Source organism: Leopardus geoffroyi, chromosome C1 (assembly GCF_018350155.1).
Source record: "Leopardus geoffroyi isolate Oge1 chromosome C1, O.geoffroyi_Oge1_pat1.0, whole genome shotgun sequence".
NCBI classification, from domain to species: domain Eukaryota; kingdom Metazoa; phylum Chordata; class Mammalia; order Carnivora; family Felidae; genus Leopardus; species Leopardus geoffroyi.
In genome coordinates, this window is record NC_059328.1 from 119,012,548 (window position 1) to 119,039,204 (window position 26,657).

At 51.6% G+C, this 26,657-nt stretch overlaps 1 protein-coding gene across 4 annotated transcripts in view; it reads left to right on the forward strand.

The window, feature by feature from the left end:
* The window catches only part of SCTR (secretin receptor), an 87,536-nt gene that overhangs the window by 33,488 nt on the left and 27,391 nt on the right, over positions 1–26,657 (forward strand). For 3 of the 4 annotated variants that reach the window (XR_006712801.1, XM_045479532.1, XM_045479531.1), the window contains exons 3-7: positions 6,125–6,232; positions 12,724–12,827; positions 20,612–20,709; positions 21,846–21,978; positions 24,106–24,259. Coding sequence is in view for 3 of the 4 variants with exons in the window: in XM_045479532.1 (XP_045335488.1) it covers positions 6,125–6,232; positions 12,724–12,827; positions 20,612–20,709; positions 21,846–21,978; positions 24,106–24,259 (597 nt within the window). In the remaining variant the exon portion in view is untranslated. The remainder of the gene's footprint in view (positions 1–6,124; positions 6,233–12,723; positions 12,828–20,611; positions 20,710–21,845; positions 21,979–24,105; positions 24,260–26,657) is intronic. The other variant, XM_045479533.1, reaches the window with a different exon arrangement.

Genomic DNA, 26,657 nt, shown 5'->3' on the forward strand with positions numbered 1-26,657 from the left:
TCTGACCCCATCCTGACCACTTCTGTGTGTGGTCCAGCCATCACCAGGAGGGCAACACCTTTCATGACCTAAGTACTATAGATCAGCTCGTTAGCAAAGCCAGGGAAACCTCACCGAGTTGCCCCTTGGATGGCCTAGGGATGAGGCCAGGGTAGCTAAGAAAGGCAAAAGGAGGCAGGAGGAAGCCTGAACCACCAAGCACTCTTGGGGAGGAGAGAGGGTGAATGGTGGGAAGCGGGCTCTGGAGGCACCTGAGAGATGAATATGGCAGCTGTAGGCGGAAAGAGTTAACCCTGCACAAGCAGAAGCCAGGGGACGACCAGAAGGTCAAGGTGAGGGGGACCTTGGGTTCCGTTTTGACCTCCATTAGCCTGCACAGTGAGCAGCCGGGGGCGGGGCGTGGAGGGACGGCAGACCCACTGCCCGAGTCAGCGTGGCCCCGGGCGGCCTGGCTTGATCCTGGCCCCGTGGCCCCACAACCGGACACGTGGCTCCTGAAAGGCTCCCAGGTTATCGTCAGGCCATCTGAGCTCATTTATAAATAAATCAAGGACTGGAAGATTGATGCTCCTGTCTGGTGCGACGCAGGGCAGACGGGCAGTTTGCAGAGGGCCGGGCTGTATTCCAGGCACCGAGCAGGGTGGGGGTTTAGACATGCCACAGGCTGTCCTGCCCTCTCCAGTCACCTGGGCCTGTATTCCAGCCCCCTCCCCATCGCCAGACCTGCCTCTGGGGCCACTCTCCTATGGGGGCAGGGGGTGGGGGAGGACGGCGGGACCAGGATGGCAGGACAGAGGGAGCTCTGGGCCTGGCGCGGTGCTGGGGGCTTCACAAGAGTAAAGGAGACCAATCTCTGTCCGTCAGCTCCAGTGGGCAAAATAGAATTTCCTCAGTTTCGTAAGTTTAATTCTGACTCCATTCTCCTGGGGTGGAGAAACCTCAGGCTTGATATTTTCTGGATCTTCCTCAACTTGCCCAGGGTATCAGAGATTCACACGGTGCTGAGGTACCTGGGGGAGCCCGTGTGGTCTTGAGCTCTACGGAGTGGTGGCCGACAGACCTCTGTGTTTCGTGGGGAGGCATGGGCGCCGCGAGGCTGTCTGTGGTCCTGCTCTAGACATGTCCCCACAGCCATTTATCCTGTGGGCTATCCCACCATCCGGGCCTGGTGGGCAGCGGGGTACCCCTGCCTCTTTCTGGAACCTTATCTGTCCTGCTCATCGCTTGCCCTGCTTACCTCCCAAGTCTGAGGGAGGTCTCACTCCTTTTCTGTTTTCTCCCAAGCATTTTGTTTACACCAGAATTCTTGTCCACCTCCTCCTGCTCCCCTCCCCCTATACCCCAGGGCCTTTGAAACCCCAAGCTAGGAAGATTATAAGTTTTCCTGACCACCTCTGAGAATGTGAACCAGTAGTCTGAGGAGGAGGGACCAAAACAAGCGGGGAGAAAAACCAGAATGGAGATGAATAGATCAGAAAATATTCTCCTGCACACAAATCATTTAATCCACACCAAAATCCCCAGGTATATTACTACGCCCATTTTATAGATGAGGAAACTGAGGCCCGCAGAGGTAACTGGCATGCCCAAGGTAGATTTGGGTCCAAAGCTAGCTCTGTCTCCACAACACCACTTCAATTCAGGATCCTGTGCTGTCCTCTGGGGCCATGGCTCAGCAGGCGCCCCCTGCTCCCCCAGATGGCACTTGTGGCCCAACATTGTTTTTTCTTGTCTCCCCACTTGAGCTTCCCCAACTTTCCACCCCATCCCTCCAGCCGGGCAGTCAGTGGCGACAGTGACCAATCAGAGATGGTGGAGGGCTGCGAGGTTCGCCCTCACCTGCCCTGGGCCCTGCTGGCCCAGGCGGCAGCTAATTTGTGTGCATTTGAGCCCTGCCTTTCCAGAGGCAGTGAGCCTTGCCTACTGGCTCAGTAACATGAGCCCCCATTTACCAAGCTCCACCCATCTTTTTTATCTCATTGGACGGCCCCTCACCTCCAACTCAGGAAGCAAGCACTGGGGCTCAAGATTTAAAATTACCCGGGCTTTGTCCCTTCCCCACCAGAACTCCAGAAGGAACCTGGTGCCAAGACACCCTCCCTCCTTCCCATCCATGCTCCACCTGTGCAGGCCTCCCCGCCCCCACCTCAGAGCAGGAGCCTGGTGGGAAGTGGGATGTGAGGCCCTTCACTCACACCCTGGAACAGTGCAAGCAAGGGAGGTCCCTGCCAGCAGTCAGGAGGCCACACAGAACCACCCTGCTCGCCCGGCCACAGTCCCTCGAGCCCAGCGGCAGCCACGCACAACCTGTACTGGTTTCCTTCATCCTTTCTCTTTAAATCGATTGACTTTTTTTTTTTCCCAGCATGCTGTACATTAGATCTTAGACTTATTCATCCTTCACATGAGGCTTTGTGCCCTTTGACTAACCTCTCCCCGTTTTTCCAACCTCAGCCCCCGATGACCATTCTACTTTCTGCTTCTGTGAGCTCGAATCTTGCAGACTCCACATGAGGGAGGTCACGCGGCACGTATCCGTCTGTGCCTGGCTTAGTTTATTCAGCATAGTGTCCTCCAAATTCATCCATGTTGTCACCACATGGATGTCTTTTTTTTTCTTATTTAAAAAAAAAAAAAATTTTTTTTAACATTTATGTATTTTTGAAAGACAGAGAGAGCCAGAGTGCAAATGGGGGAGGGCCAGAGAGAGAGGGAGACACAGAATCTGAAGCAGGTTCCAGGCTCCAAGCTGTCAGCCCAGAGCCCGATGTGGGGCTCGAACTCATGGACCACGAGATCATGACCTGAGCCAAAGTCGGCTGCTTAACTGACTGAGCCACCCAGGCGCCCCTGATTTCTTTCTTTATTTTATTTTATTATTTTTTTTTTTTTAACATTTATTTATTTTTGAGACAGAGAGAGACAGAGCATGAATGGGGGAGGGGCAGAGAGAGAGGGAGACACAGAATCCGAAATAGGCTGCAGGCTCTGAGCTGTCAGCACAGAGCCCGACGCGGGGCTCGAACTCACGGGCCGTGAGATCATGACCTGAGCCGAAATCGGACGCTTAACCAACCGAGCCACCCCTGGCGCCCCCGATTTCTTTCTTTTTTAAGGCTGAATAACATCTCACTGTAATTTTCCTTATCCATTCATCATGTGATGGACACCTAGGTTGTTTCCACACAGTGGCTATTGTAAATAGTGAAACATGAATAGTGAAACATGGGTCAGATATCTCTTTGGGATCCTGATTTCATTCCCTTTGGCTGTATACCCAGAAGTGGGATTGCTAGATCAATGGTAGTCCTACTTTTATTTTTTGAAGAACCTCCATACTGTTTTCCAATGGTGGCCGTACCAGTTTACGTTCCTGCCAACAGTGTGCGAGGCCTCCCTTTTCTTTCAATTGACTGTTATTTTTTAACTTAGCCCCATCCTAAACAATAATAGCTGTAAAATCACTTTTTAACACATGTTAAATTCTTTCTAAAAAAAAAAAAATGTGGAGCTATGGAAATGAAAAGCATCCGACCATGCACCAGCTAAAAGAGCGTGCCAGCGAGGATGTGTTTCCTGCACTGGGAGCACTGGGTCTGTCCCCATACGGCGAGGCTGAAGCTGGGAGAGAGCGTGGCCGTGTCACAGCTGTGTCACAGTGCTCCAGACACGAGCAATGCCACGGGAAAGTAGCATCAGGTCTGCTGCCACCGAGGGTCAGCCGGGAGGGTGGGATCCCAGCTCCACCAGTGGCAGCTCTGTTCCCCCACACATGTCCCTTTGCCTCTTGGAGCTTGCGTCCCACGTCTCTATCATCCCTGCTGTGGGGCAGCGATGTTACCCAATCCGTATGGGGTGCACGATGTCTGAAACGTGCCCGGTGCCAGCCTGGCTGGCCCCTTCCCCAGCCTTTTCGCTCTGCAGGGTTGATATGAAGGGCGTGACAGTGACCCAGCTGTCAGGGGGACCCCAGGCACCCTCAGGGGAGCCGGCTCCCACCTTACCACCAGTCACTCCCCCACCGCCTTCTGCCAGCACCAGGGCCCTGTGGGCCCTCCGCAGCATGACCCGGGGCAGGACGCCTGCCAGGTGGCCTGGCTCCCTCCCCATCCGTCTGGCCAGCTGCACATGGGTTGTCCAGCCTCATGGGCAGGAGGTGTGGGCCGATTCTCTGGCTGACCTGGCCGGCACCAGCCCTGAATCCATTTCTCCCAAAGTGAGGAAAGAGGCCCCTGAATTTTTCCACAGCTGGGAAGTACACCAACTGCTTCCACTACAAGAGATGTGGCTCATTATAAATGAGGCATCCTGCTGCCGCGGAGAGTTCTGGGTCAGCCTCACCCCCCAGACTCCAGATGCCAGAAAAAGTCAGAGTAGACAGACACAGTGGGACATCTGTTACGGGCCTTCCCAGCACCGTGTTGCCGTCCCGGGGGCATCTGGGGAGGCCAGAGTCATGGGGTGGGGGTGGGAGCGACGGGGGGAGGGGCGAGCAGCGCCCACAGCTGGAATCTGGACAACTAGCTGCCTAGATGGCCGTAGAACCCTGCTTGGGTGCTTTGGGTGGGGGGCTCAGATGGAGAGCTCCAGCGGCTCTTTCAGGGCTCACTGTGAGAGTTGGGGTGAAGGTTCAGGGACATCCAAGGGGCTGCTCATCTCCCACATTCCTTGAATGACACAGACCCTGGTCCTCAGTCTCCATATGCTTCCACTGTCCTGCACAAGCCCCGTCCGAGCCCTGCCTCTGTGTCCACGCGCTCTCTCATTCTGCACCAGCTCCCTTGCCCAGGGCCACAGCTGTCTGTCACTTCAGGGGCTTCTCTGCCTCCAGAGCCCCTAGCCAGGCATCCTGACCTCAGGCCTGGCCTCCTGGGGGCAGGGCTCCCACTTCCTCTCTCCCTCTAATCCCTCTGGGGGCTGGCCCCCCTGCAAGAGAAGAGCCCCATCCGCCCTCAGCCCAGCTCTCTGCATCCTCCTTCTTTCCCTCCTGTCCCAGCCTCACACCCTGCCTCCCCCGACTCCTGGCCTCTCTCCAGCTTCCCTAGCCTGGCTCCATGAGCCTGGCTTCCACTAGGAAGCTGGGGTTGGTGCCCGAGGAGACAGGGCAGGTGGGCAGAGCCGGTGAGGTGGCACCGAGCAGTGTGGCTGGAACAGCCACTTCCCGGCCCCTGCATTTCTGGGCTGTGTGACTCCAGGAACCTTCTTCCTTTCACTGCTTATTGCTTCATTTATAAAACCAGGACAGGGCAGGTGCCTTGGAGCACACTGTGGGTGCTTCCTGTGTGTGAAGCACGCGGTGACTGCCTCCCACTAGCACCAAACCAGAGCTGGTAGGCAGAGGACAGGAAGGCCAGGACATTAACATGGAATTTAGAAGTCAGTGCCCAGATAAAAGCCTGCTTCCAAGGGATGCACGCCAGGGAACGGTACGGGAGCTGGTTTTAACACAGTATTATGCCTGGCCCCCTCCCAATACCGATGAAATCAGGATCCCTGGGTGTAGGGCCCCATCTGTATGTTTTTAAAACTCTGCAGACGGTTCTACTGTGCAGCCAGGATGGAGGCCCGTGGCTGTCGAGTCCTTTAATGCAAACTGAGGCCAAGAGGTATTTCGTCTTCCACTCTAGAGAAATCCACACCAACCCTTAGGAGGCTTATGTAAGATAATGGGTGTTCCTTCCTGCCTTCATGCCTTCAACATGAGCACTTATGGCAGAGTCAAAGATTAAAGATTAAAAGCATGTTAGGGGTGCCTGGGTCGCTCAGTCAGTTAGGTGTCCGACTTTGGCTCAGGTCATGATCTCGCAGCTTGTGAGTTCGAGCCCCGCATTGGGCTCTGTGCTGACAGCTCAGAGCCTGGAGCCTGCTTCAGATTCTGTGCCTCCCTCTCTCTCTGCCCCTCTCCTGCTTGCACTCTGTCTCTGTCTCTCTCTCTCTCAAAAATAAGTAAACATTAAAAAAATAAAATAAAAGCACATTACATACCATTGGTTCCTGATGTCAAGGGGTCAGGACCTGATGGGAACTCCTGGCAGACAGGGGGGTTGGGGACGGTGACAAGGTGGTGGAGAAGGCCCTTGGCCCCCGCTCCACCCCAGACTAATGCTACTATTTCTCTTCACAGGTTGCGAGGGGCTGTGGGACAACATGAGCTGCTGGCCCTCCTCTGCCCTGGGACAGACTGTGGAAGTGGGGTGCCCACAATTCCTCCGGATGCTCACAGGCAGAAACGGTAAGCTCTCAGCCAGAAGGTCTTGGCTGCAAGACAGTGGGTGGCCCTCTAGGTAGGGCCTTGGCCTGGAGGCCACAGAAACTCTAGGGACAAGCAGTGACTGGAATGGTGACAGGTGGTCTTTGTTGGGAATCGGAGGCCTTGCTGGGGGTGTGGGGCAGGTTCCACTCCTGGGGTCCCAAGGAAGGGGGCCAGGAAGCATCGTATCAGGAAGTGATGAAGGAGACTGGGTTTGCTTCTCTCTGTCCCACACCTGCATTTATGGGCTCCCCCACTCCCTTTGACGTTTCTGTCCCCTAAGCAACCAGACCCCTTGTTCTGGCTCCTGGATCTGGGTCCCACCCTGGAACAACCCAACTTTCCAGAAATTTACTTCCTGTGTGTCCATTCTGTCAGGCCCTGCTGATAAACCACACCCTCCCTGAAAGCCCCTGGCCTCCTGGGTGATCTCTTGGTGAGGAAAATTGCAGTTTACAAGGATTTTCTTAATTTCAGGCAGAGAAGTAGGTAGACTGTTTCAGACAGGGGATATTCAGGGACTAACATTAGCTGAAGCTCCCCTACGTGCCAGGCATTTTTAAACACACGGGCTCATGCAATCATTACAGCACCCCTACAAGTCACAGACCTTTCTCCTCCACGTGACCCAGTAGAGTGGAGATAACAGGGACAAATAGGGGCTCAGCAGTTTGCTTAAGGTTCACAGCTAGAAGACAGCGAAACTAGGATTCAAACCCAGATTTCTCGGACTTTAAAACTATGCCCTGTCCTCAAGGGCATGGTCAAGGTGGGACTCTGGCCCGTGGTGGGGGTGATGCTGGGTGGAGGCAAGGTCGCTTCATGGCCTTTGGCCCCTGGCCTCAATGAGGTCATTTAAAGTCTAAAGCCTGACCCAGCCCTGCTGCCCTTCTCCCTTCACCGGTTTGCAGCAAGAAAAGCTGGCCAATGAGGCCCTTAACAAGAAGGAACCAACAAAGATGATTTCACACAAAAACCCACCAGCATCCCAAAGCTAAGGATGGAAACCAAGACTGGGTGGTGTGGGAGAGGAGTGTGAATTCCTCAGTCTATAATTCTCTAGTACGCATGTGTGCACACGTGCGTGCACGCACACACACGCGCGCGCGCACACACACACACACACAAATTTGGGGAGCACACTGTGGTAGCTGGCTGTCCCTCTCAGCCTCATTGGTACCCAACATACAGGAAGTGTAGGGGGACCAGGGAGACAGGTTTCAGTCCCCTTCTCCGCTTACTGCTTGGATGCCAGCTGCAGACACAGACAGATCTCCCAAATCTCAAAGCCTTCATTCACACAGTGCCTTCCCCGCCTAAAGTCCAAAACGGGTGCTTCTAAAAATATTTTTTTTTACATTTATTCATTTTTGAGAGACAGAGAGAGAAAGAGAGAGAGCACGAGCGGGGGAGGGGCAGAGACAGAGGGAGACACAGATTCCGAAGCAGGCTCCAGGCTTCGAGCTGTCAGCACAGAGCCCGACGTGGGGCTTGAAATCACAAACCGCGAGATCATGACCTGAGCCGAAGTCGGACGTTCAACCGGCTGAGCCACCCAGGAGCCCCCAAAATGGGTGGTTCTGATTAGCAGCAGGCCTGAACGTGACCCCGCTTCTGCCCACATTGCCTCTGCCAGAGCTAAGTCATGTGGTGACATTTAACTGCAAGAGACGTGGGAAAGTGTGGTCCTGCCAGGTATCAGTCTCTGCCTCAGAGCCCCGGCTACTCATTCTCGGCCTCATTTTTCTCACCTGTAAAATGGGGAGAATAAACAAGACAGGTCCCTAAGGCCATGCTTGGAAATGAACTTTAAATACCTTCCTTTATCTTTTCTCTCCCTCTCGTCTCCCTTCTTGCCCTCCCGCCCATCCCCCCAAGTCCCCCCACCTGCACACACATGCTAGGAAACTTACCAACAGCTTGACCACTCCCAGCGTGACCCCTCCACATCTGTGTCTGGGACCCACAGAACTCTAGAAAGACCCATGAGGTTAATCCACACATGGCTGCCCCGGAGTAAACGCTGGTCAGGTGTAAGACTAGGACCAGATCCTGGACTCCCTGTCCAGTGCTCCTCCCTCACTGACCAAGTTCTCCTGTTGGAGGGACTAGAAGCTCTCCTCCTTTCCGAGCCTTCCCTTCACAGCCTTCCCAGAGCCGCGTTGCCTCTGCCTCCCCCAACACCACCGGTCCTACTTTCCCGCAGAGCGCCAGGCAGATCCGTGCTCATGGCCAAATCCTTCCCAGTCAATTGCTAGAAACCCTGCCTGCCTCATTAACTAGTAGCCCTCTCACTCCTCTTTCAGGCTCCCCAACCCTTTCATTGCTCGAGACCTACCAGAGTTCACCCAGGAGTGCAATTCAGGTCTGCACGCTGTGGGGGAGGAAGCTGGGGTCCTACGCCTACCTCTGTTGCAGTTTCCTCTTGATGACACATGGTGTCGCTGTGGGGCTGCGGGACCCACCCGTCCGCCTGTCCACAGGGACCCTGCACCCCAAGCGTTACCCACACGTTGGGAAGCAATGTCATCTCCCCTCCCCCACCTCCCTACCGCGGGGCCATACCCAGCCCCAGGCCCAGGGCATACCCAGCCCCAGGCCCAGGGCATCGGCCAGTCCAGGAGCACAGGTCGGGACCAGGCCAGCCTCAGTCACCAGGAACCATCTCCTACCTCCACCTTCACTCCTCATAGATCCCAGCACCCCAGTCTCCTCTCAGGAGGGAAGGCTCCCCTTAGGGGTGTCCTACAGGATTCCAGGGCTCACCCACCCAACCCAGAGAGGAGCACCCGATGAGGACAGTCTGGTGTTTTGGTCCAACCCTTCCTTCTGAAGGAAGAAAATAATAATAATAAAGTAATTCTTTCTCAGGGCACCCACCACCTGGGCCCAGACAGGATGGTTGTCCGTGTGACTGGAGAAATGGCAGGCTGGACTCTGCTCCCAGATATTTTTCTGTGTGTGCCAAGGTCTAGAGTGTTCCCTCCAGGATGCATTCCTTTGATTCTTAATAGGACACTGGTCTTCCAGAGTGCCTCATTAAAAAACACACTTCCCGGGCAGGGTCAGACCTTGGCCTTTCTCTTCTATCTTGGGACTGGAGCCTTAAAGCAGTAGAGGTTCCTAACCTGATTAGGGTCCTGGAGCCTTTTGAGGATTGGATGAAACTTTGGACTGGCTTTTCCCCAAACTGCACATATGGATATGCACAAAAATCCTGACCGTGCCCTCAGGGGCCCTGGAGGTACACATTGGTCTGAAATGGGAATCACTGATCTTATCTATTAGGAATTAAACCCAGGGGAAGTGGGTGGGGTTGAAGGGACTCCAGAGAGAGGCTAACCCTTGTCTCTGCGTTTCTGCCAAGAGCCCCGTCAGTAAAGGGCTCTGCCTTGTGAGCCACGCTGGGCGCCTGGCCTGGGTCACATTCAGCATCTGTCTTGGGAATCCCCCTGGGTCGGTGAGAAGGGCTCAACACAGGCGGCCCGGCCCAGCCTCTAGGCACACGCTGTCTGATAACCTGTTCTGGGCTCCAGGGAGTGGGTGTTCTCGTAGTTCAACTTCCCATCTAACCAGCCTAAATCTGACCACCATTCTCTCCTGTCTGACAACCTGTAGCTTCCTTGACTTAACTAGAAATCTTCCAGCCCCTACTAAATCCCGAGATTCCAAGCCCCACCGCTCCTGGTCTGTTTGCGAAAGGCCAAAAGGAAAAGGGAGCCATGCCTCGGTGTTTGCAGGTACTCAGCCTGGGCAATTCTGATATGCTGTCGTGCTTCCTGCCCCGTCCTGCAGAGGGGGTGGTTACTCCGCAGGGCACAGAGAAGTCATGCACCCAGGTGACCCCAAGATGACCAAGAGGCAATGCTGGGTTTCAGACTCAGATCTGGCTAGTTCGAAACCTGTGCTCCAGGTCTCGTGAGCCTTCCTTCATAGGCTGGGCATGCCCAGAGTCCAGAGGGCGTGGTCTCCTGGCGCCGGAAGCTGTCCCTGGGACTGCAGGGAGAGTGCCCAGGCGGGAGGGAGGCACAGTGAAGAGTTACGTCCTGGCTGGACCCTGTGGCCCAATTCCGGGCCTTGGTTTTCGTATCTGTAAAGGAAGCCAGCAGCGCCTTCCTCGCTGGGTGCTGTGAGGATTAGATCGGAATCTGTAAATTAGCATGGTGGCTGCTTCTAGAAATGCCAGCCATATTTCTCCAGCTCAGTGGAACCCATTTGACCCTGAACCCTGTGAGCCCGTGGTCCAGACCCTGAGGCCTGTCCGAGAGGAGCACGGGAGGCCCAAATGGGGTGGTTAAGGCCCCTCCAGAGGGTACCCATTAGAGCAGGTGGCGTGTGAGGGCTCCTATCTCCAGGGCTGTGACCAGCCCCCTGTCACACCCGCTGCAGCCGGACCCAGGGACCAGCACTCGGCTCTCCTGGGCATCCAGAGTAGAGGATGCAGCTGGGCTAGTCAGTCCATGGAGGGAAACTCCTCCTGGAGCTCCTTCTTGGACTGGCAGCTTCCCTTCCCCAGTCTACAAGCTCCTTGTGGGCAGACCCCCTTGTTCTCTCACAGAGGAGCTTAGCCCGGGGCTGCTTCTTCTCCACTCGGCTGCTTGTCTAGGCAGCCAGCCAACGCTGGATGAGCAGGGGCTCTGGGCCGGCACCGGGAGCCCTCGGGAGCTCATCGTCTGCTGGGCGAGGCAGGGAAGCACAGTGAGCTCTGCGGGAGGACCGCAGTGATGCAGAGAAATGCGGAGCTGGCCTTGTCCTGGTTGCTGGACGACCAAGAAGGCCTTCCCTCCCGTGAGGAGCAGCTACCTGGAAGGTTTCCCTCGGTGCCGCTCTGGTGGTTTGCAGGTGTGGGGAGCAGGACGTGAAGTTAAATGTGAAACAGAACTTCCTTGGCGTGGGAGCAGCACCCGGAGCCTGAGAAAAGTTCACTCTGGGAGTGGCCGGGTCCCTGCCAACCACGCCAGATTCTTGGGGGATCCAGCCTTTAGATGGTGGCAGGACCCGGGATCAGGATACGCAGGAGAAGGAAAGGGGATCGGCACATAGCGTGTGGCTAAGAGTAAGGGCGCCCGGATGGCTCAGTTGGTTTAAGCATCCAACTCTTGGTCTCAGTCCAGGTCATGATCTCACGGTTTCATGGGTTCGAGCCCTGCGTCGGGCCCCGCGCTGGCAGCGTAGAGCCTGCTTGGGATTCTCTGTCTCCCTGTCTCTCTGCCCCTCTCCCACTTGCACTGTCTCTGGCTCTCTCCAAATAAACTGGGGAAAAAAAAAAAAAAAAGAGTAAGGGTCTGAGACTCAGGGTTCAAATCCCACTTCCCTCACTTCCTCTGCTGTGATCTTCAGCACCTTATTTAACCACTGAGTGACTCAGTTTCCCCAACTGTAAAATGGGCACAGTATTTACATGTTATGGTATATTTTATTATAAAAGTAACTGCCTGGTTCATAGTCTCGTTAGGGTTAAATGAGCTGCTGCCTGTCACAAGCTTAGGACAGTGCCTGGCACACAGTCATCATCATGTGTAGTATTACTATAGTAGAGCACAGGACTTTGTAATTGAGCAAATACCCAATCATTAGGGAGTGAGATCAGTGGCTTTTTGGTTGGGGGGGTGTATCATCGCTTGGGACTGCTGTCCTCGAGAACTACACTTGGCCGCTCGAGTCCTATGGGACGTGACAATCCCTTGAAAGAGAACTGGTGTCCTACCAGTTCAAAGCGCGAGGACTTATTATTTATCTCCCATGAACACCCAGGGGTGGGGGAACAGTCCCCTGTTTGGGGAAAACCCTCCAAAAGCCAGCAGTGGCTCCTCAGCCAGTGGGGGTGGAGGATGGGAAGGGGAGGTCCCTCCTGGAGCTCTGAGGGATGTTGGAGCTGAGATCGGAGCCGGAAGGGGAGGTGAGGGGTGTGGTGGGAGGGGAGGCCACGGGGCCTAAGAGAGCCCTGGAGTGAGGCTGGGCCTGGGGGCAGCAAGCTGGGCTGGGGAGCCGTGACCGGAAGTTCTGCAGGGGCCTGGGGTCTGGTGGAGGAGAGTCAGTGGGGCCGTGGGGGACTGTGACCTGTGTGATAAGGTCCCCCTGTCTGTGAAACCCTGGGCCTGGCACAGAGGGACGGGCGGGCGGGTGAGGCGGTGAGGGCCCCGGGAGGAAGGCAGCAGTGCTTGGAGGCTGGGTGGGGTATGTGTTCAGAGCTGGCATGGTTTGTAGATCGAGGCATCAGGGGTCAGCCGGTCTGCCCATCTCTCTCACATGTACACACACATCTGTGTCTTCGCCCTTTCTGAGGCCACCTCCCTACATTCCTTTCCCACCACCTCTCCTTCCTGACTCTTACGTCTTCTTCAAGGATCAGCTGGGGCCGAGTGACAGGGCAGGGCCTGGCTGCCCCTAAGGTGTGGCACGGGGGACCCAAGACACCAGGTCGTCTGCCTCCGGTCCCCACTGCTCACCTGCAGGATGCTTGGCTCCCACAGGCTCCGTGTTTCGAAACTGCACAGAGGACGGCTGGTCAGAAGCCTTCCCTAGGCCTGACCTGGCCTGTGGGGTTAATGTGAACGACTCATCCAACGAGAAGCGGGTAAGCCTGGGCGCCCCTCTTTCTCGGGCTGGGGGCCTGCAGGGTGAGAAGCCCCTGGGAGAGGACAGAGTGGAGCCAGCCCAGGGCCACGGCCAGGGGACCGGGAGCTGCTCCTGCCACCCACTCCCTCCCACTCATCATCCGGGGTTCGTTGGGCCTGCCTCACTGCCCTAGTCTGTCAGTCTGGAGACGGTGTTCATGGAGACTGTGGCACAGTGTGAACCGCCCCACGCAGCCACGAGACTGAGGGTGATTTAGTCAGGAAACCAAAAGAGCGCCAACGTGGTGGCTAAGTGCCTGGAGCCAGGCTGGTGAGTCTAACCCTGACGGTGACCTTGGTGGGGGTGGGGGGGACTTAACTTCTCTGTGCCTCACTTTCTCCATCGGGGAAATGGGGCTAATAATGGTTCTGACCTCACAGACTGGTCAAGAGAACCAAATGAGGTCATCCAGGGAGGTGCTGAGAAGGGTGCCTGGTCATAGGAAGTGTTCAGTGAATGTTCGCTCTCAGGAGTCTCGGGCTCTGACGGGAAGAAGACAGCCCAGCTGCTGCGGGGCAGGTCTGGTTTGAGAGAGGGTGCTGAGCTGTGGGCAGAGCTTCCTCGGGGGCTGCAGAGGCCTCCCGGAAAGTGTCCGTGAGTCTCAGAGAGCCCTTCTGTCCTCACTTTTCCTGCCTGATTCATACACATCCTCCAAGACTTCACTCCCGCCCGTCAACTCCAGAAAGCCCTTTCTCCCCACCCCCACCCCCAGGGAGGACCCTCTTGATATGCTAAGTTGGTTCCACCATTACCTACTACTTTACATGAAATCGTCTGCATGTGCCCATGTGCATCCGTTTCTCTCACCAAAATGCGAGCTCTTCAGAGGCATTAATTCACTTAACATTTATTAAGCACCTACTGTGAGCCAAGGATGGGTCTAGATGTGGGAATATGGCAGGGACATATCAGAATCTTATTTGCAGGCCCCCAGTGCCCAGCACAATGCCTGGCGCCTACTGGGTGCCCAGTGAATGTTTAGCGTTGTACTGAACACCTACTATGTGCCGGCTTCCTGACATACAATCACACTAAGTCCTCAGAAGGATCCATTGTAAGTTCATTATTTTCTCCATTTTGCAGATGAGGACACTGAGGCTCAGAGGGGTTAAGGAACACACTCAGACAATAGTGGAGGCAGGAGTGAAACCGAATCAGTTCCAAAAAGAACCTGTGCTCCTTCCTCTAGCTTTCGCTTTTGCAGTTTCCATGGGTTAAACTCCCCAGTGGGAATACGGATGGGCAAGCACGTTTGTCCCTTGGAGGATGGGGTGGGGTCACGTTAGAGAGGCGTGGGGGGCAAAGGGCAGAGTGAAGGGAGAAAGGCTGAGGTTGGAAGACAGACCGTGCCCGTTTCTGAAGTTTTTCTGAGACTCCTCTCTCTAGCCAGTCAGTCCTCTGTATGAAAGACACTGACTAGGGGACCAATTTGGAGGCTCAAGTTTCTTCCCTCCAAGGGAAGAACTTGTTATCCAGTTGGGGGAGACACACGAAGTCTTCAGATCTGGCCAGAGTGGGATGATTTAATAACGAGACCCAACAAAGATTGATCAGTGGGTACAGATGGTCTTGGGGGGGGCGGGTGGATGGGCTCTGATCCCTGCAGGTTACCATTTCCATCACTGACTTACATGAGGACAGGAAGTTTATGTGTATCACGTTGGTAAGATCCATAGAATGAAGAGGGAACATTCTTATGACGAGTGGCAGCATGGAAGTTCAAAGGAATGTTTTGGGCTGCAAGAAAGAAATTTCCAACTTGCCTAATAAACGAATGTGGCTCATGGAACTGGGCTGCAGAGAACAGCCTCCATGGCTCTTATAAAGTGGCACTAAGAAGCTGCCCAAGGACCGGGCTCTCTCCATTTCTCTCCCTGCTATCCTGATGGTTCCTTCCCCAGGCTGGCACCTCCCTCGATGTAAGATGACTGCCATTGGTGACCATAGCCACAGACTCCCCTGTGCCTGCTTGTCCAGGAGAAGGGATAGCCCGAGTTCCTATGGCTCCTTCCTGAGAGCAAGAAAGCTTCTTCTTTTTTTTTTTAATTTTGTTTAAAGTTAATTTATTTATTTTTGAGAGAGACGGAGAGAGTGCACAAGTGGGGGAGAGGCAGAGACAGAGGGGGACAGAGGATCCAAAGCAGGCTCTGGTGTGACAGCAGACAGCCTGACGCAGGGCTCGAACTTACGAACCATGAGATCATGACCTGAGCAGAAGTCAGACGCTTAAATGACTGAGCCACCCAGGCGCCCCAAGAAAGCTTCTTTACCAAACCCCAGCAAGCTGTCCTCACATCTCAGTGGCCCAGTGACTTGAGCCTGCCCACCCCTCGACCGTCCCTGGCAGGGGGTGGAATACAGGATAGGCCTAGGTCAGTGGTTCTCAAACCTTCTGGCCTTGGGATCCTTTTATACTCTTAAGAATTGTTGAGACCCCAGGGACCTCTTGTTTTTGTGAGTTATGTCTACTGAAACCACATTTGAGACTCTGTTGGCTTAGACTAATCAGCTGGGAAAGAACAAAGCCCAGGGCCTTAACCATGATATCCATCCAGGTTTGAAACTGTAACATCTCCAAACAAGGAACTAAGAGTTAACAAAGGTAAATGCAAAGTTTGGACTTAACTCAGAATATTAATTGGCCAAAAATAGTGGAAAGGAGACTTACCTTGGCTTCAGCTCACATAAAAAAGTTAAAAAATTAAAAAAATTAAAATTCCCAAGATCGGAAGTGTTTCCAGACCAGCGTGATTTCCTGGTGCCTAGATGTTGGTCCACACACTTTGCCTTTTATCCTGAGGTTTGAATCATCCTATTTCTTATTGTTGAAATGTCTTTTTTCTTTTAATCAAAGGGTGATGGAAATATACATTTGTTGGTTGTCTTTTTTTTTAATTTCCTTACTTGGCACATAATACTCTATTCATTAACAAAAGTCAATAGCGGACTCAGATTAGCAGAAAGACCAGGTTTGCTTACCTGGAGCAGAGTTGGGCAAACTATAGCTCTTGAGCCAAATCCAGCCCACCGCCTGCTTTTGCCACTAAAGTTTTATTGAAACATAGCTACGCCCATTTGCACTACAAGGGCAGAGTTAAGTAGTTGCAAGAGACCAAATGGCTCCCAAAGTCTAAAACGTTTATTATCTGTCCCTTTACAGAAAAAGCCTGCTGACCCCTGCTCTAAAGGATATAGAAGGAAAGTGGCCTAGTCAAGAAACGCAGCAGAGACAGGCAACTTGATCCAGGGCTTCTGGACCCGATGCCCTGTGAGGACTGGTGCACCGTTATAGATTATCGAGGGCTGGGGCACTCAGGTCATATCAAGCCCCCTAGGAGCAGGGCTTTTTCTGGGTCCGAACTTAAAGACATAACACAGGAATGAGTAGAGTTGGCTGGTATCCTGAGGGTCCCCCGGCAATAATGAACCCAGCCACAGGACAGTGCAGAGTAATCAGCCTGAACGCCCCATACTTGTCACCCCATGCCTCCTCACACTGCCACAGACGGGCCCAAATCTGTTTCTGAACTGAGAGCTGCAAAGCCAGGTGTCCTCAGGAGTGAGGCTCATGCCCTCTAGCATGCGGCTCATCCTGCCCGTGGCAAGATTATCGGCTGACAGCTGGGGCCTCTAATTTCTTGACATCTGACTGCTCTTTAATATCCCAAAGTCTAGGCAGTATGGATCTAATGCAACCTACCACCCTCTTGGCTCTCTTTCTTGTCCCTGGGAGGTGGCTCCTGGCTTCTGGGACCGCCGTCACATTAGTGGGGAAGCTCAATGTCACATGACAGCCATCCCATCGAAGGCCACCTCTTGCTTTCAGAAAACTTTCGGGCACTCTGAGTCAGATTTCTTCTTGGTAACTTCGTCCCACTGGAGCTCACCGATTGGGTCTTACGCTTCTACCTGTCAATCATTCTAATCTTTCTCTTCCCTAAGTTTATTTGTTAGTTTCCTCAAGGCATAATGTACCCAGTGTTTTCCATGCCTTCTTCCCTTCTCCAGAAATGTTCCAGTTTATTAATGTGCTTCTTAAAATAGCATGATGCCCAGAACTGGACGAAACACTCCAAACGTTCCAACTTTGTCCACTGTCCCCACAGCACTTCATTACTGTAACTGAGAAGAGGCCTAAGTTTTTTAGCAGCTATCTTATACCTCATAGTTCATACCATAATCTTGGACTGGTGACTCATGTTGAAGGGTGGATGATGGGGTGGAGGGTGGAGGTGGGGAAAAATGAACATGCCCCGAGTGTCTTCTAAGTGCCAGGCATTGTCTAGATATTCTACCTGATACTTTATTTGTTCTTCCAATGAGCCTGCAAGGTAGATATTATCCCCATTTTACAGATGAGGAATCTGAGGCTCAGAGAAGTTAAGTAATTTGCCCAAGGTCACACAGCTGGTGAGTAACAGTCGTGGGTTTGGAAACCTTGTCTCTTGGCTCTGAAGCCTGTGTTCTTTCCCTACGGTACATTTCTTTTTTTTTTTTTTTTTAATGTTTATTTATTTTTGAGAGAGATACAGAGCATATGCAGGTAAGGGGCAGGGAGAGAGGGAGACACAGATCTGAAACAGGCTCCAGGCTCTGAGCTGTCAGCACAGAGCCCGACGCGGGGCTCGAACTAACAGACCGTGAGATCATGACCTGAGCCGAAGTCGGCCGCTTAACCGACTGAGCCACCCAGGCGCCCCTCCCTACGGTACATTTCTTAACACCACGGAGCTTGGGCCATTTGAACCTCAAGGTCATTTTCATATGAACAGCTGTCAGCAAGATTTCCCCAATACTATTCTTGTGCCTGTTTTTTTTTTTGTTTTTTTGTTTTTTTTTTTAATTAATTACCCTTTTCTTCTGATTATACCATAGTACTTACCCACTGGAGAAAAATGAAAAGAGTAGAAAAAATACAAATAAAAATAACCACTCTAGCCACAAACTTATCATCCAAAGTTAACCATTATTAACCTCTAACATCTTTTTACATCTTTTTTCAATCTTTTTACAATCTTTTTTCCGTGCATGTTTGAAATTGAATCACATGAAATCATTTCAATCATTTGATCTATAAAAAAGGGCAATTTGATCTATAAAAAAGGGCGATTTCATGTAATGCAACCTAACACTTTTTTAAACGTATAGCAGGAATCACACTGTACATGTAAAATTTGTACTGTGCCTTTTCACTTAACATTACACTCTTAGCACATTCTGACCTCGTTTAAAACCCTTGGTAAGGGGCGCCTGGGTGGCGCAGTCGGTTGAGCGTCCGACTTCAGCCAGGTCACGATCTCGCGGTCCGTGAGTTCGAGCCCCGCGTCGGGCTCTGGGCTGATGGCTCAGAGCCTGGAGCCTGTTTCCAATTCTGTGTCTCCCTCTCTCTCTGCCACTCCCCCGTTCATGCTCTGTCTCTCTCTGTCCCAAAGATGAATAAACGTTGAAAAAAAAAAAAAAATTAAAAAAAAAAAAAAACCCTTGGTAAGCTGCATTTCAATGGTGGAGTCACATTAAAATAATTTGATTTGAAATAATTTAGTTAATTGTTCTATTGTTGGACATTTGAGTCCTTTTTCATCGCAAATCGTTCTGTGATAAACATCTTGATACATAAATATGCTTTTCCATTTGTGCTTACTTCTTAGGATTAATCCCTAGTGGTAGAAGGGAGGTCAAAAAGAATGCATATGTCAAAGGTTCTTGGGGCGCCTGGGTGGCGCAGTCGGTTAAGCGTCCGACTTCAGCCAGGTCACGATCTCGCGGTCCATGAGTTCGAGCCCCGCGTCAGGCTCTGGGCTGATGGCTCAGAGCCTGGAGCCTGTTTCCGATTCTGTGTCTCCCTCTCTCTCTGCCCCTCCCCCGTTCATGCTCTGTCTCTCTCTGTCCCAAAAATAAATAAACGTTGAAAAAAAAAAATTAAAAAAAAAAAAAAAAAGGTTCTCGATACATGCTGCTTTCCAGAGAGATTGAAGCAATTTTTGCTCCCACTACACTCTCACCTGCATAGAATATTATTACCATTAAGTATTTGTTAATTTGATTGGCAATAGACAGTACAGCATTGTTGGTTTAAATTTTTTTCTTGATTCTTTTTCAGATTGTCGTACAATTTATTTTTTTGAACCTAAAAGATGTAGGTCTTAAATTGATCTTTATGTGTCACATTCTTCCATTCCATTGAGATCTTTCTTTTCTGTTGTTGTTGTCTTGTTTAAGTTTATTTATTTATTTTGAAAGAGAGAGAGGGAGTAAGAAAGTGTGTGTGTGCACATGAGCAGGAGAAGGGCAGAGAGAGAGAGAGAGAGAGTGCGCGCAACAGAGAGGGAGAGAGAAAATCCCAAGCAGGCTCTGTGCTGACAGCATGGGGACTCGATCCTATGAACCATGAGATCATGGACTGAGCGGAAATCAAGAATTGGACACTCAACCAACTTGAGCCACCCAGGCGCCCCTCCATTGAGATCTTTCTGAATCAAAGATGAGTCAGTAATGTGAAGGGGCTGTTGGCTACGTTAAGTAAATGCCTGCTTGGCTGTGTTAGTGTAAGTGCAGTGTATGGGTCCGGGGAGGTGATGGTCCCACTCTACTCCTTCCTGGTCAGAGAATACACTAGATCTTTCCAGCTGTCCATTCTGGGTGTCTTATTTAGGAAGGGCATTGACAAACTGGAGCATATTACTTGAGCAGAAGGATAAAGGACTGTGGAAAGATACGGAAGGCACAGGAAAAATGTAAGGCTAAAATACATGTGAGAGGTGAGAGGGTAGAAAAGCTGTATTAAGAAATGACAGACCGGGGCGCCTGGGTGGCGCAGTCGGTTAAGCGTCCGACTTCAGCCAGGTCACGATCTCGCGGTCCGTGAGTTCGAGCCCCGCGTCGGGCTCTGGGCTGATGGCTCAGAGCCTGGAGCCTGTTTCCGATTCTGTGTCTCCCTCTCTCTCTGCCCCTCCTCCGTTCATGCTCTGTCTCTCTCTGTCCCAAAAATAAATAAACGTTGAAGAAATGACAGACCTCTCTAAGATCTTTGCAACTCTTCTATAAGTCCAAAACTATTCTAAAATGAAAAGTTTATTTAAAAAAAATAATGACAGAGGGGCCCCTGGGTGGCTGAGTCAGTTAAGCTTCCGACTTGGGCTCAGGGCATGATCTCATGGTTCATGGGTTCGAGCCCAGTGTGGGGCTCTGTGCTGACCGCTGAGAGCCTGGAGCCCCACTTTGGATTCTGTGTCTCCCTCTCTCCCTCTCTCTGTCTCTGTCTCTGTCCCTCTCCACCTCACGCTCTGTCTCTCAAAGATAAATAAACTCTTTGAAAAACAATTTAAAAAATAATGACAGGTCTTAGGTACATGACAAATTCAGTTTATTTTAAGTGGCTCCAGAAGCAGAATTGGGACAAATAGCTGCAATTTAAAATAGGTTTTAGTCTCACATGAGAAAAAACTATCTAATATTCTGCCCTGTTGTATACCAGACGACTTCCTCAAAAGGCAGTGAGCACTGAATCCTTGGAGGTATTCCAGCAAAGGCTTGAATTCGGGGTGGGGGTAAGGGGTCCTATACACGGGGTAGAAGTTTGAGTTGGCATCCGATGATCCCCAAGATCTTTACCGAAGCCAAGGTGTTCCGAGTCTGTGAACTGATGTCCGTGGAGTTGGATCAGCACAGCATTAAGAGTTGAAAGGTTCAAGCAGCCTGAGCAGGTGCACTCAGGCTGGGACTGATGCATGCCTCTCTCTGCAGCACGAGTACCTGCTGAAGCTGAAGGTCATGTACACCGTGGGCTATAGCTCCTCCCTGGTGATGCTCCTGGTTGCCCTCAGCGTCCTCTGTGCTTTCCGGTGAGAACACACTGCCAGCTCTGTCTCCCCAGCCTTCCGCAGACACAGATTTTGCGTCTTTTTCAGTTGCTTGGGCCAAGAGAAAGGAAGGTCTGGGTGGGACACTTTGTTAGCCCTTGATCTAAATGTTACCTGTGGCAAAACATTGATGTTTCTGAGACCTCGTTCATTCTTTTATGCATTCAACATTGACTCGGTATATATAACTAAGAACGTAACGCACAGTTGCTTTACATGTACTATTTCTGATTTTCACACAATGCTCTAAGGTAGGTATTATCACCCCCATTTTACAAGTATGTTAGCCAGACTCTTGGGTACAAGAAACAGAAATCCACCTTAAAACAGTTTAAGAAGGGGCGCCTGGGTGGCTCAGTCGGTTAAGCATCCGACTTCGGCTCAGGTCACGATCTCGCGGTCCGCGAGTTCGAGCCCCGCGTCGGGCTCTGTGCTGACAGCTCAGAGCCTGGAGCTTGTTTCAGATTCTGTGTCTCCCTCTCTCTCTCTGACCGTCCCCCGTTCATGCTCTGTCTCTCCCTGTCTCAAAAATAAATAAACATTAAAAAAAATTAAAAAAAAAAACAGTTTAAGAAAGCAAAGGTGACCTGGCACACATAACTGACAAGTTCAGGGGTCTCTGGCTTTAGGAATGGCCGGCTCGAGGCGGTCAAATGTATCAGCAGAACTAGATGTGTCTCCCTCCCTTTCTCCAGTCTGCGTTGGCCACATCCTCAGGCAGGCTCTCTGCAGGGGCACCTTCCACCAGCTAGGTAACACCAGGACAAAGAGAGCCTCTTCTCCATTAGATGCAATGAAAAGTCCTGGGGGGAATGGGGGGCGGGGGTTGTTCTCATAGGCTGGGCTTGGATCACATGCCCAACCTGAGCCAGGGGTGGCGTACTGTGATTGGTCTAGTCTGTCAACAGGGTGGGAGGGTGGAGTCGCCCCCACCCAGAGCTGCAGTGGGTTCCCCATAAGAGAGCGTGGTTCTCGTACCAGAAGACAAGGAGCAAGCAACCGACGCTGAGCCCTCCGGCAGAGGAGGAAACAAAGTCTCTGGAAGGTGAAAAGGCTTGCTCGAGGTTGTACAGCCCTTGTGGTTCTGGCCCCTAGGGCCCTGCATTCTCTCCCTCCAGGAGGCTCCACTGCACCCGCAACTACATCCACATGCACCTGTTTGTGTCCTTCATCCTGCGTGCCCTGTCCAACTTCATCAAGGACGCGGTCCTCTTCTCTTCGGACGATGTCGCTCACTGTGATGCCCACAGGGTAACATGCCTGCGTGCCCTGGGGTGTGGCCAGGGCGGCCCGCTCTCCCCAGCCTGACTTTGGAGAGGGTGGTAGCCACTTTGCCCTTCCCGAAGGTCCCTGCGAGGCTGCACCCAATGCTTCGTAGAGGGCCCAGTACTGGAGCCGGGCCAGGAGGTTTGGGGAGAGTCCCATGTCTCCCCATGCAAGGTCTGGGTCATGTATGCGAGCAGTTTGTCAGGAAGCCCCTGGGGGCTGCCCTTCAACTCCCAGCATCCAGGAGTGGATTAGCCACTGTGGCAATTAGATGTATAGCAAGGCTTGTCTTTTCCCTTCATCTGCAGAGTCCTAACTGTAGACAGATGGTCAAGTTTAAAGAGGGTTGAGGTAGGTGGTAGAAAGAAAAGTATGAGCGTATGCCTGTATATCTGCACACACAGGTCTGCAGTACAATTGTTTTGCTAAGTCTAACACTTTTCTCCTTCTGAGTGCTTAGAGAGCCTTATTTCTTAGCAATATCTCTCTGTGTATCAGTTGAGACTCTCTTTTGCTGCATATAACAGAAAACTGCACATCAGTGGCTTAAACAGACAGGAGTTGTTTCCCATATAAGCAGTCCACAGATGGGCAATCTAGAGGTGGCACAGTGTCTCCATGATGCCATGGTGGGCCCAGTCATTTTCCCTCTTTCTGCTCTGCCATGTTTGATTCCATGCTTTACACTGCATGTTTACAATACGGCTGCCACAACCCCAGGCTTCACATCCATGTTCCAGGCACAAAAAAAAAAAAGAGTCAAGATGAAACTTTTTTTTTGTCTTTGGGCAGCTTTGCCTTTTTATGGTGGGAAAGAATCCTCACCCCAAGACACCCATCTACATCTCGTTGGCTAGAACCATGTCATGTGACCACACCTAACTGCAAAGGAGGCTGGGAGATTGAGGTTGTTTTTTTTTTTTTTTACCATCATAGTCTCCACAGCAGAGGCCAACAAGAGAGAAAGGGATTGGAGGTTGAGATTGGTTCAGTCAACCTGCCTGTCACTTCCCACCACTCACATCTGTAATTCCTTAACAGATCTGTTAAGTTTGTACCATTTGTAGTTGTGTGTGTGTGTGTGTGTGTGTGTGTGTGTGTATGTATTTTGACTCAAACTGAGCCATCCCTGCAGGAGGGCCCTATCCCTTAGGGAGATTGGCAGGCTGAAGTAAGAGTAACCAGTGTGGGAGTCAGAAGACTTAAATTCAGACCCTACCCTCTCACTGACCAGCCGGGAAAGTCCAGCAATGCGCCACAAGGAACCTTCTAGGGTTCTACTAAACATTAGACTCGCGAGCCAAGCATGGGAACCTCTGAGAAGCAGAGTCTGTGGGTGGCCGTAAGGCAGGAACCACAGCTGGCCAGCAGGACAGTACCAGGTGCCTCTCCTCTGTGGATGTGACCTCGAAGCAGTCCATGCAGCAGCCCTCGGGCCATTCCAGGAGCTGTCCTCTCCCCAGGGGACAGCGCAGTGAAAGGAAAGGGACCCTTGTAGTGTGGGAATGGTTTCCTTGCTGGCGCCCAAGTCCCGTGCCCCACATCCCCCCAGGCATAGCTTCCAGTGATCCTGGCAAGAGACAAGCCTGTAATGTCACTGAATCAAGTGCCCCCATCCGGTATTTAGAGGTCTCCAGAACAGATGCAGAGTGCCAGTCAGGGGCCATTTTCACTGTCAGTGTTGCCTGCTAACATAATTGGTACATCCCTTCAACCGTTTCTGGGGAAACAGCATGGAAAGGATTTTGTTAACCCTTTGCTCAGAAATCCCTTTCCTTCTCCAGGCTTCTTTCCTCATCTGCAAATGAGGAACTTGGGAGTCGGGCGACATCTGACACAGGTTTACAACTGGCAGCCAGTTCCAGAATTTGAATGTAGTTCCTGCTTCTGTGATGGCCCATTAACCTTTTTGACTGAGCTTGCTGGCATGTTGAGTTCCACCCTCTAGAGAACTCTGTGGGCCTGGTCTTCCGATAATGGAAGGCCACAGGGGATGGCCATGAACCTCAGGGACTCGGTCTGCGGCATACCGTGTCACTTCCTTTGGGGGTGGCCACCAGAGGGAAGCCCATGGTTACCCAGCCTGGGGCTCACCTGCCTCTCTCTGTCCAGGTGGGCTGTAAGCTGGTCATGGCTTTCTTCCAGTACTGCATCATGGCCAACTATGCCTGGCTGCTGGTGGAAGGCCTCTACCTTCACACGCTCCTCGTCATCTCCTTCTTCTCAGAAAAGAAGTGCCTCCAGGGATTTGTTGCCCTCGGATGGGGTATGTTTCTCCGTAGGTATAATGGCTGTGTGTATGTGGGAAAGGGCACTGAGTCAGAGGATTTGGTTTTGAGTTCCAGCCCCACACTTCGTTAAGTTAGCTATCTTGTGTCATCTTAGGCAAGTTGCTGCTGCTTTTTTTTTTTTTAATGTTTATTTTTGAGAGAGAGAGAGAGAGAGAGAGCAGGGGAGGGGCAGAGAGAGAGGGAGAGAGAGAATCCCAAGCAGGCTCCGCACTGTCAGCACAGAGCCTTATGCGGGACTCGAACCCATGAACCATGAGATCATGACCTGAGCCGTAACCCAGAGTCGGATGTTTAACCAACTGAGCCACTCAGGCACCCCTCGGCAAGTTGCTTCTTGTTTAACCCCCTGGCTTTGGTTTGTTTGTATGTCAAGTGGGAATTAACAGCTAAAATTTAGCCCCAATTTCTGCCATCCAAAGTCTCTTACAGTGTGATACCCCCCACCCTTGTTTCATCTTCCTTAGACATTTATTCGTATATTTTCATTCTTGCTTCCTTTCTATATCAGGGTACTTTTGACTATAGAAAATCTGGCTTAGATCAGCTTTAAACATAAAAGAAATTAATTGGCTTATCTGTCTGAAAGTCCAGGGTCACCAACTTCAGGTGAGGCTGGATCCAGCAGCTCAACAACATTTCTTCGTGTCTTTCCACTTTGCCTTCCAGAACATCAGCTTTGTCATTAGGCTGGTGCTCCCAGTGGAACTGCCAGCAGCTTCTGGGCTACCAGCTTCCTTGTTACCTCTAAGGAGAGCAAAAGGCCGTGTCCCAGCATTCGCAGCAAATACTCTGAGGTTCACCCTGATTGGACCACTTTGTCTCATACACATTCCCTGACCTGAGGAATACACTGATTGGCTTAAGCTACTCAAACCACATGGCTTCCCAAAGGAAATTCAGGATTCCTTTGTAGGAAGGAGACGACATAGTAGTAAGACAGCCAACTCAGCCTCCATCGAATCTCTTCCCCCTTCCCTTTCTGACCAATGCAGATGATAACTCCCATTTCTTGAGCACTTACTATGAGCGCGGTACTTTACATGCATTATTTTATTGGCACAACTTCCAGAAGCTTCTCAAAGAAACCTGGCTCAAGGACATGAGGTAATATCCTCAGCTCACACTTCAGACAAGGGCAAACCCAGGATTCAAACCAAAGCCTGTCTGTTTCCAGAGCCCCTTAACTCCTATTCTGCCATTGATGGACATCTATCCATCTGTCCATCCGTCTGTCCGTCCATCCATCCATCCATCCATTCATCCATCCATCCATCCATGTACCCATCCATCCATCCATCCATCCACTCAACCATCCATCAACTGTTCATTTGATAAACATATGTAAGTTACCCACTGGGTTCTGGAAAGATCGCCAGATTCTTCTGAGCGCTTCACATGCTTACAAGGATAGTCACGTGTACCAGCCATTAATTTCATTTGTTTTCTTCTTGGTGCCTTTAATTAAGAAGTGCCCCTGCCAGGAATGCTGTCTTTTCTGCTTGTCTAAATCCTTACAGGCAGAGGCCCTATCTCCTCACATCAGGGAAGTCATCTGAGCTAGAGCTCGCTGAGCCCTCCTGTAGACTTTGGCAGCCTAATTAGCACATGACCTTTGGCCAGCGGGAGCTGTAGGGAGGACTCTGCAGATCTTTGGATTTCTGCATAGGCCAGTCGTCCCAGAGTGCTGGGGGACCAGGGACTTGCTTTATGCAGTTGACTGCCCCCCAAAAAGCACCCAGTTCAAAACCTAGTTCACTGACCTTGACGCCCAGATCTGCCATGACCTTGCCATATGAACATGGGCAGTTTCATTATCTATAATATCAGGATCATAATTTATTCAGCTTTCTTTGACCACTTCTTTGTGTTCAGAGGGGCTTCTAGAGATTACAAAACCCAAACCAAAAAAGTCCCATCATTCAGATAAGATCAGGCGTGTTCAGTGTGGTATGGCCGTAGACGAAAGTTCCATCATTCAAAGGAGTCACAGTCTGGTGGGGAGATAAAATTGCATTGTGACATCTCCATCACAAGTTTTTAGAAAGCCCCCCTTTCTTCCTCAAATATTTACTGAGCATCTACAATATGCCAGACCCTGGGGGTGGAACAGCACATAAATCAGGGGTTCCTCCCCTCCCCCCCTCTCTGCCTGCACAGCCCTAAGGAGACCCTGAAGGGGCTCACGAAGGTCTAAAGTTCTCCAACTGGGAGAAGCCTTTCTCTTGCGAAAGCAGTGGCCCCTTCTCAATTTGTCCGCCAACTTGTCTCCCCAGAGATAGGTTGCTTAAATGAGTACACACGCGCTCGCTGTAAGACTTCGCAAAGAAAAAAAAAAATTAAGTAGAAAAAAACTTAACCTCGGTCCCATCTATT